This window comes from Notothenia coriiceps, unplaced genomic scaffold, assembly GCF_000735185.1.
Source record: "Notothenia coriiceps isolate Sejong01 unplaced genomic scaffold, NC01 NC01_scaffold00037244, whole genome shotgun sequence".
NCBI lineage: Eukaryota > Metazoa > Chordata > Actinopteri > Perciformes > Nototheniidae > Notothenia > Notothenia coriiceps.
Window position 1 is genome coordinate 14,864,433 of NW_011369945.1, and position 10,506 is coordinate 14,874,938.

Here is a 10,506-nt window from a genome sequence, read left to right on the forward strand (position 1 = left end):
ATACTAATGGTGTTGTAATGTAAATGGCAGGTGCATGTGCAAAATGTCCTTGAGTGGAGAATCTTTTGGCATTAATCAGAAGTTAGTTTGGTTTCACGTCAGAGTGGAGTACGTTTCTTTGTGTCACTGCTGTTGTATAATATGTCAGTATTGTTCGGCTATAAAGGGAAAACATAATCTCCCAAATGATTGCATCAAATTCCAGGAGTTACAAGGATTTCTAAAGGCTTTTTCCAGACAGGTGACAAGAGAAAACTGCAGTAATGTACTGTTTTAATGCATACACTACTGTAAAATTATACTGTATACAGAACAGTAATGTATTGTTATTTCACAATACCAGTATTGTATTTACAGTGTGTAGTTAATAAAGGGCTTATTGTAATGTTAATAAAACACGATTCTTAGAGTCAAGATGATTATACACTTTAAAAAAGAGAGAGAGAGAGAGAGAGAGAGAGAGAGCGAGAGAGAGAGCGAGAGCGAGAGAGAAAGAGAGAAAGAGAGAGAGAGAGAAAGAAAGAAAGAAAGAAAGAAAGAGAGAGAGAGAGAGAGAGAGAGAGAAAGAAAGACAGAAATGTATATATATATCTGCATTCATATTTTATATAGATTTAACAGAGCCATAATTAACAACTCAGTTACTTAGGCTACATTTGGCGGCTGGTTAATTTCTTAATTAATGATATAAATATGACTAAAAAAAATAATTTCAGCTTAGTTAAAACTACCCAACATTGTATTTAGCACTTACACTTACATCTTCAGTATCACTTTGAATATTACTGAATACAATTTTATTGAATACGTTAACTTTTAACTGGGACAATGTTAACTCACTTGGAGATAGGCCTACTTGCTGCTACCATACAGGCACAGTTCATATAACGAAGTCTAGTATGAATGCAGGACACTTAGGCATTCGGTTGTAGGACAATGACAACTTTTGACAGATACATAAAGATGACGTGGTAGAATCACGTTTAAGTAAACGGGACGACAAATAAATTAAACCAACAAATAACACTGTTGCCATAAAACTGCTCCTTAAGTGCCATTGTTTTTCACAGGGCCATAAAGTGTAGTTACTCCCACAACTACCATCGTTAGCTACTACTGCTCTTAGCAAACTTGAAACACCGCGAGAAACTTTAAAATCTCATTCTAATGTACATTTTTAGATCACATTTTACTCACCGATATTCTAGAATGTTCCGAGTCGGCGCGTGCTGATGCTTCAGGACGAAGTTTCTGTAGCAACGTCTCCAGGCAACGAGCCGATACAACGCTCGAGTAAAAGCTTTAATAATTTAAATGCTGAGTCAACGTTAGTAACGCCATTCTTTTACACCTTCAGCAAACTAAGTACTCTACGTAAAAGGCAAGTTACAAATATATCTTATGTATCTACTGTTGAATGTTTAAAATGAACAACAATAGTGAAAAAGATATACAGGAAATGTCATAAGTAAAAATGTGCTTCAAATGTTGCTAATTGGTATATTTTTAATATTTAGCTTATTATCCTGAGTTTGTGACATAATGTTGTGTCGAAAAAACGTTATATATAATTGTAAACATGTTTATATGTAAAAACATAAGCCAGAAAATATTCCAAGTAAGGTATCTTGATAGCTGTTCAAAGGTAACTAGAAATACATAAAACACAGGCATCTGCGATAAACAACACTCATTATATGGCTCTGCACTCAGGTATAAACACTTGTTTTATTGTATCAGAATTAGTCATGCCAGTGGTTATATTTCCATGCTGTGGTGACTTTCAGTGTAGACAACAGCTGGTTAGTTAAAACTATCACCACTCACATCCAAACTACTCTCCACATTCCTCACCATGGTGGTTTTCTGGTCTTTCTGTCAGCAGCAAAGGTCCACAAAGTTTAGGGAATTGCAAAAAAAGCCACCTTGGGTGTGTCCACTAAAATGAAGTATGACTAGTGGTCCAACAGAGACTGAACCTCTATTTCAGTGCATTACACCAGTAGCCTATTAAGCAGATATACAAACCAACTATTATTTTAATGCCGTTAAGAAATGACTCCCACCTCATCTCCTTATTCTCATTATGTGTACATTGCACCCAATAGGGACACATAAGAGATCCAAACTCCAAGACTTCATGGAGTCTGGGAACCACTTGCAGTGCACTATCCCAATTACCTGAGCTATGTTAACACCCATACTCTCCAGCAGGCTTCAATTAAGGCCTAGCACTCAAAATAAAACCTCCTTGACTCGAAGTTGCTTTGACTGTCAGAAAAGTAATATATATATTTCTTTTTTAATATTCACCGACATTAGGTTTATAAAGTTTTGTGATCTGTGCTCGGTGCGTCAGTGTAGAGGCAGAAATTGTAAAAAGTTACCTCAAATTGCACACAGATCAACTATTTATATGTGACCCACTGACAGTAGAACTATATTTAGTAACAGTTTATGAGCATTATCCAAAAAATGTGTTTTTGAATCATTTCTGGAACCAGCTGACTTTTTTTGTTGTGTACATATTCCTTAAACACTAATAAATTAAAAGTAAATGGGGAGCTATCATTCATGTCACATTTAGTAGTTCCATCACAGCAAATGTCAACAAAAAAGGGAAGAAGTAGAGGCTTGCGGTTCCATTAAAAAAGGTGAAATAATTAAAAGTAACATTTCCTGTGGCAGTTTTATAATTTAAAGTAAAAGAAAATATGCTGGAGCTGTGCAAAGGTTCCTTGAAGCAGAGGTGAGAGGTTCAGTGAGCTACACAGTTAACGGATTTCAGAGCGTTCAGCCTTCAACAGCTGGAGGTGGAGGAGGCGTTTGCAGTCCTTCATTGTTTCTTTTCTCCGAACCCTGTGTGTGTCGGTTTGTGTGGTCCAATTACAGCTGGAAATTGTCTCTAGTTGTACTTCCTTTCATGGTATTGTTCAGGTGGGTGGGAGGATGAAACACTGTGTTTGTGAGGTTAAGTGTCCAGTTCACAATTACTGAGGTGTCGCATCTCCATTCACTTCTACGCCGTGCTGCTGTAGCTGCGCTCGAAGCAGTGCATTATCATTCTTCAGCTCCTCAATCTAGGAGAAAAAAAAAGGTAATTAGACACAAAGAAAAATTTCACCTTTTTTTATCCTTGAAAAGTTTACAGGCACATTGTATTTTCCTATACTTTCCAAGATTCTTTGAGATATACTGTGCATTTCATATGTCAAAATAGGCTGCCTTGTGCCAGAGATGGAGTACTCGAGTGCCGATTTTCGGGATTCGTGACTCGACTCGGACTCGCGCACTGATTGACGCGACTCGGACTTGGACTCGGGAATTCTCGCGTACGCTGACTTGGACTCGTGAATTTCCCCCCCCACGATGACTCGGACTCGACTTGTACATTGACGCTCTGACTTGGACTCGGACTCAGACTCCTGAATTAATAATATTAATATTAGTAATAAGCTTTATATTTGTATAGCACCTATTACAAGAATTGTAGCCAAACTCGCTTCACAGCAGTTCAATAGACAGATTAGTATAACATGACAGTATAAAAGCAATGTAGAAGAGCAGCTACATTTCAACACATATATCCACGAAGATTAATATATGAAGACTTGTGACTCGGACTTGGACTCTTCTTGGGTGACTCGGACTTGGACTCGAACATAGGTAATGATGACTCGGACTCGGCTCGGACACTCCTTGGGTGACTCGGACTTGGACTCGAACACAGGTAATGATGACTCGGACACTCCTTGGGTGACTCGGACTTGGACTCAGACTCGAAGAGTGGTGACTCGAGAGTGACTTGGACTCGTGAATTGGTGACTTGACTACAACACTGCCTTGTGCTCACAGTCCCTGTATCGCAAATGTTTTTCTTTCCATTGCAACAAAATGAAGGGTTAGACATCTACATTCAATTTAGGCTGAGTGATCACGATTATGTACAGGTTTAAATGGGAAGTGAACCTGTTGTCTAAGCAGCTCGTTGTCCATCTCCACCCGCTCCACCTCTTTGTAACTCTCTTGCAGTCGCTGGTTACTCTGACGCAGCTCTCTGATGTAGTCGCAGGCTTTGGACAGGATGCCTCCTTTACTCTAGACGATAAAAGAAAGAATTGGTAAAACATGACTCATCTTTTTTCCTCCCATTGTGTCACTAAGAAACATCTGTACTGAACTGTTCACTAGTGGCTGACTACCAAATAACAGAGCCTAATTTCCTTTCAACTGTGAGGCATTGGATGTGGTTACACCTTTGGCATCAGTAATTCAAGCAAGAATTGGGTGAAAAGACGTGAAAAGTGCAAAAAATATGCTAAGGTTAGTTTTATCAGTCTGGATGTAATCCAGCTTCAAAATCCATAGAAATGCTAATGAAACAAAAATATCACAGACAAAGCTGACACCTTCAGGCCAAATTTGGACACATTAGTCCATAAAAACCCAGATTTTACGAACCAGATTTCATTAATAAAAAGATTAATTAACAGGTGAGCCATTTGTTAAAATTGTACACGTTTTAATAATATATATGAGCTTTTAGAAAATATTATTTGGAAGGCTGTTTACTTTTAAACTCACCGCTCCAGTCCTGCTGTCTAAGCTACAGTCGGGGATGATTTTTGAAAGCGTGACAATCCAGTTGTTAATCTTGTCTCTTCTTCTTCTCTCCACTGCAAAGGAAGGAAATACAACATTTAAAGAAATGTCATCATAAGGCTGTTATGTACAAACAAAGCTCACGCCCTAAATCTACATCAAGATGTAACTACTAGCTTTGTAGCATTGACAAAACAGAAAAAAAAGTACATGCCTTCATTGTGTTGTGCTCTTCGCCTCTCATCTCTGGGCGCCCGTGGACCCTCCACCTTCCTGTAAAGACACATCAGAGCAAACATACAACGTTTTTATAAATGACAGACACATTTTCTCATTATAAAATAAAGTAGATTTCAACATTAACCAAATCTCTGACTCTTGAACTAGAATCCCGTTAAAGGGGAACACATATCTATTGAAAGATGCAAATACATAACATGTATTTTAGCTGATTTCTTTATCCAAAGAGACAAAGTTTCATATACAGTTGACATGCCCATGGTAACAACTGTGGTTGTTAACAAACATGTCGACTGCAAACCACTGACCCTACGATTGGTAGCATCCATCTGAGCTACAGCCGCACATCTAAACAAATGCTTTGACTTTAGCTTTATATCTTTGGCTGGTTAAGGATTGGTGCCCAAATGCACCATTCATCTTTAGTAGCTTTTGGGAAGGAAGACGCAGCACAGCTGAACCATATGTGAAAGTTCTTCTCACCAGTTAGAACTGCCATGCTGCAGCATCTCGCTTTCACCGAGGTCTCTGGGGATGGCAGGTAAGTAGGACACAGTGTGGTTTTCAGACTTTTGATGTTTTGATTTGTTTGGTTGTTCAGTTGTACACACAATTACAAAACTAATCATTCAGAAAGGGAAGGAAGAGGTAGAGATCCCCCGTGAAGAATCAGGGTAAGGGGGGGTGAGAAGTCGGGCAAACACGAGGGGAGAGAGTTATGGTGATTCTGATTAATGCTGGGAAGTGTTTAGTTATACTCACGCAGTGTAGGTGTGTGTGCGGGGTGCGAGGGAACGAGGGGCCGCCTGTAGTACCTCAGTGGGGCTCATCATCACGTAAAACTGGCCTGGATTTTAAGAGACAAAAAAGGAAAATTAATTTGTCCTTAAGTAATAATTGATTTTCCTTTTTTTTTTACTGACCATGTAATGTATGCTGGTGTATTAGGGCTATTGTAAGTACAATATTTTAAGTAAATACAATACCTGGGAAATATTCGAAGAAAAATCTCTAAGAAAAAAATAATTGTAATTTAAAATCCAAAATGTGCGTGACGTTTTTTTGTGTCAAGAAAAAATGAGTGCTTCCTTTTACAAGGTTGGATCCACCTCATCACATCACAAATGTAAAAACAAGGAATTCCTCTTGTTCATGTGAGGAAGTGCAAAAGTTCCGAATGTATGTTGTTTTCTTACAAATAGGCTTAATCTAAGGCAATATCTCTTTAAAATATTTACGCTGATTCTGGGCTAAAATACCTATTATCTCCTTAAGCTAAATCCCAGAAAGTAAATATGATTAGTTAATCCACTGGACGCATAATGCACGGCCATGCGATGAGGATAAGAAAGATGATACATGTTGTCAATCATCATTAGAAGCCTCTTATTTCATATCTATTCGTCTGTCCTTATTTTGTAAAACAAGGTGTCCCATTAGGAGGGAGGCTGCTGTTTCCCACCTCCTGCCTGAGCTATCGTAGGGTCGGAGGTGGTCTGCACCGACACGGCGGTTCCATCGCTGACGGTGGTGGCAGGGAAATAAGCGAAACGCGTCTCTCCTCCCACCGTCTCCCCCCCAGGACTGCCCCCATTACTGAAAGGGTTCTGGATGACAGCCTGGCAAAAGGTAGATTCACACAGTAAACAACCAGTACATCATATGCGCTAATGCTATGTATGTCTTTTTAATAATTAAAAATAATAATCATAATCTGTATAGCACCTTTCAAGAAATGCAGCACACATTTCTTTACAACAAGCAAAACAATGGATATTGAATTAACATTAAAACAGGGATAGAATTTCAAATTAATGAAAAAGAAAACAGATTTCATAAAAGTAAAATCAAGTAATAATAATAATAATCAAGATAAAAAAGACAATAGAATGCATAAAGCAATATGGAAAATATACTGACAGATTATCAAAAAAAGAAATAGAAAAAACCATATGCATGAGACAACCCCCCCCCCCCTTTACACCTGCTTCCGCCTCTCAGAGCGTTCACCCACCTGTGCCACTGCCTGGGGGGCTCCAGCAAACGCTGCAGCAGAGACCACACTGACGGCCCCTGACCCATCAGCTGAGGCTTCCAACTGATCGTCTGTCACCTGAACCACACGGTACGTCACCTGCAGGCAGAGCACAGGAAATGTTTCAAAAAGAAGGAGTAATCACACTTATTAGACATTTTGTAGATTTAACTGCACACATTTAATATGAAAAGAGCTTGTTAGCAAAAAGCAGCCAACTTCACTCTTCACTCCTAGTTTTTCCAAAAATCCAAAGGTTCAACAATCCTTTAGATTTACTACTGTTTATTTTGTTTTTAAGTGTGAATAAATATCAGGGGTCTCATCTGTTTTCTAATGACACAGTGGGGAGTTATGGTTATTTCTAGCGTGCAAATGAATCAGTATGTGTGAACACGTTTTAACCTGGGAGCATTTCTAACATACTAACCAAAGGGCTTGTAATCATCCATCAGCACTCTGAACATTAACCGTTAGCTAAACCTCTCAACGGAACATGGTTATCTAATCTTAGCATCTGTAACTTGGCGTGGCAGGCTTGCAAAGCTCTGAATTTCCCAACATGTGGGAGTGGTGTGTGAACGGGCTGTAGAGAGAACTATAATCAGCGTTACAATACATGAATGGGTTGTGTTTTTTTTTAGCTTTACCAAAACTGCTACAATGCAAACTGCAATGGTTAGCATGCCTTTGTATGAAAAGCAAAACAGCCAGAATCGGAATACTCCTGTTCTGTCTTTGTTAAAACCTCTTAAGCCCCAAGCCTGTTTTTCAGGTTTCAGGCTCGAAAATGACATTCCCAGAACAAATGACCATATCTTCCCTTCTAAAAGGGTTAAATTAATAATCTTTTTTCTCAAAGTAATGATAAACCTGTGAGTTGGAAGTAGAAAAGTCAGAATCAATATAGATGTTTTTTATTCTAAAGAAAATTCAGATTGAACATGGTAAAAAAACTGTAAATTATAGTGTCCGTCCAAAAGATATTTTGTACTTATAGTGAAAACTAACCTTGGATGATGGGTTAGCTAGACTGTCAGCTGTAGGAAATCCAACATACCAAGCATATAATAAGTCTATACGCGGTCCCTGGACTGATCCAACATATTCTATGCAAAACAAGTGATATGTGACCTTTTAGAGGCAGAGTTAGCAAAAAAAAAAACCTCTTCTGGGCCGATTTGTGTGAATTTGCCTTATCTCTGCCCCCCTTGTTCGATTTGACATGCTGACATCTGTTTCCCTGACCGTTCGAGCCAAATAGAATCGAAGGGAAATCGTCCCGCACACACTCATGTTAAAAAAAAGGTGGCGTCTTAGCCATTCAATCTTGCCTACAGACGTAGGAATGGCCTTGCTCTGATATTTGAAAGCGAGATTGCAGTTTATGCTATAGATATCAGAACAGTTTCAAAAAGGGACGCAGTCACATTGGATATTAACCCTATGGATTAAACTACCAGCATCCGTTGTTAACGGTTTAATCCATTCGAAGACCAGTTTTTTGACCATGACAAAAGCCAAGGGGTAGAGCGCGGAGTTAGCGTGGTAGCTACCTAGCGGCGCACAGTTTTGATGACGATTTGTTGATAACGTTGCCGAGGTTGGGATCTTTCGAGTGTTGGAGTGCGGCACCATAGATTCGGGTGCTTTTACGATCATAGAACCGATCGGTGATATGCAGCTAGATAAGCAACTTAAGGAGCTAGGAGTGATTTCGTGCGAAGTTAATAGTTAGATTGTTTGTGCTCGGGTGGCTAATGCAGAGGTCGGAGTTCTAGCGATTGGTGTTTTTTGTTGAAAGAGAAAAATGAAATAATAATCATACATTTTCTGTCCCGTTGAGCTATGGATATAAAAGTATCATAGCTTTATAAAGTAGTTAAGGTCCTTAGACGTCTCGTTTCCTTGCAAATGACCGATTCGGCCCGGAACCAGTCCTGCTAAGAGGTTGTATTATTATTAATATAAATTTATTTTGTAAGGGCTCAAACGAGAGAAGAGAGTGTAATCAGATTGAATCAACAGCTAAAAATTAAGTCAATCATGATTATGATTCACCATTCGAACAGGTCCAAAATACTGCCATACTTTGTATTATATGTAGGAAACACCCTCCGAGAAAAACGCGATTCTGCGTCGCAAATTACCGATAATCAGCAAAGATGGCGCAGATTTAGAGAGAGCGCGCAGAATTTATCAAGAAGCCGCATAATCCCCGCATTTCCACACACGTTGGAGAGAGAGAGAGAGAAAAGTTAACTCGCTTGACGTGAGGGTAGTAGTGAGGAGAGAGCGTGACGTCATCAGCTCGCGCCATCACAGAAGGTAAACGAAGAGCGCGGTAGAGTGAACGTGTGGAACTCACTACGAGAGAGAAACACCAAGATGAAAAAATCATATCCATCTCATTACCTACAAAACATTTCTGCTAAAGACCGGGGCAAAGGCAGTAGCCCCGATGGTCTTCATGAGAGAATGGGGAAACTATTCTCACTCCGTGCAACGTGTGGTTGGAGCCAAAATAACACTACAGAATGATGTGCGCGGCGGAAGACGAAGCCCACGGAGCGATTGATTCATGCGAAAGGACATACATTATCAGGAGCAGAGGTGTGCGAGCGAGTTCTGAGCGGAACAGCGGAGCAGCGCGCGAAGAAACAAGAGCAACAAGACCATATGTATAACTACGATATTCATCCTGAAGAATACTATATCTTCTCTAGAACTGATGCCCTATCGCGCTCTCACCAAGACACACACAGAAAGCGCAGACACGACTTAACGGCGCTTATATAACCAAGTATCCTGAATGTCTCGGAGAGTCAGTAACATACACAACTGCAAAGAGTAAACTTTGAAATGATAACAGAAATGAAAACGGAAGAGATGAGGCGTTGATGTGTTAGATGTGTCTAGCTCTCGCTCGTCGATGCAGCATCGACGTAAGGTGCTGAAGCTGACAGCGAGCGATCTACGACTTAGCACACTCGTGATGCAGCTGGATCAGCTGAGCTGATCGATCCGAGTGCGGAGTCAGCGAGCTATGCTACACGACACACACGATCGAGCTGACAACACACACACACAGCACGACTGTAGCTGTAGTGTCACTACGACAGCTGCATGCACGCACGACCTAGTCACGACCACCACACTAGCTAGCTAGTCAGCTGACTCACTGACTAGCGACCGATGACGACCAGCACAGCACACACACACACACACACACGCACGACACAGTCAGCATCCGTACACAGCACGACACGACTACTAGCATGCACTACACATGCGACACACGACACACACTTCTCCGCCCTTTATTTCGTTTGTCAGCTTAGCGCTGTCTCGTTATCTGACCAGTTCCGGAGAGGGCTTGTAGGGCTTTCTCACTTCGTTATTCTTGGTAGCCCTCGAAAGGGTTGGAGGTTGATCCCTCTGTGTGGAACGTGAGTGAAGCTTTCTTGTCCGCAGCAGCAGAAAGCATTTCAACAGTGGAGTGGTTGTGTGTGTATGATATCTAAGTGGTTGTGTGGTCGGTCAACGTCGACTCTCTTTATTGCGTCCAACACACAGTTGCCACGGAGTTGCAGAACCTAGTTTCCCCCACTTTCCATGGAAGACGATGT

The 10,506-nt window shown here is 40.4% G+C and overlaps 2 protein-coding genes across 6 annotated transcripts in view; both read right to left on the reverse strand.

Annotated features, from left to right (window-relative positions):
• The window catches only part of tekt2 (tektin 2 (testicular)), a 9,159-nt gene extending 7,826 nt beyond the window's left edge, over positions 1–1,333 (reverse strand). For both annotated transcript variants that reach the window (XM_010793676.1, XM_010793675.1), the window contains exon 1: positions 1,198–1,333. The gene's annotated coding sequence lies outside the window, so the exon portion shown is untranslated. The remainder of the gene's footprint in view (positions 1–1,197) is intronic.
• A 376-nt stretch (positions 1,334–1,709) lies between these two features.
• The window catches only part of usf2 (upstream transcription factor 2, c-fos interacting), a 13,529-nt gene continuing 4,732 nt past the window's right edge, over positions 1,710–10,506 (reverse strand). For 2 of the 4 annotated variants that reach the window (XM_010793680.1, XM_010793682.1), the window contains exons 4-11: positions 6,857–6,976; positions 6,305–6,461; positions 5,605–5,689; positions 5,326–5,370; positions 4,817–4,875; positions 4,573–4,676; positions 3,970–4,098; positions 1,710–3,080 (exon numbers count right to left, since the gene is read on the reverse strand). In XM_010793680.1, coding sequence (XP_010791982.1) covers positions 2,991–3,080; positions 3,970–4,098; positions 4,573–4,676; positions 4,817–4,875; positions 5,326–5,370; positions 5,605–5,689; positions 6,305–6,461; positions 6,857–6,976 — 789 coding nt within the window. In that variant the 3' untranslated portion in view covers positions 1,710–2,990. The remainder of the gene's footprint in view (positions 3,081–3,969; positions 4,099–4,572; positions 4,677–4,816; positions 4,876–5,325; positions 5,371–5,604; positions 5,690–6,304; positions 6,462–6,856; positions 6,977–10,506) is intronic. The other 2 variants (XM_010793681.1, XM_010793683.1) reach the window with 1 other exon arrangement.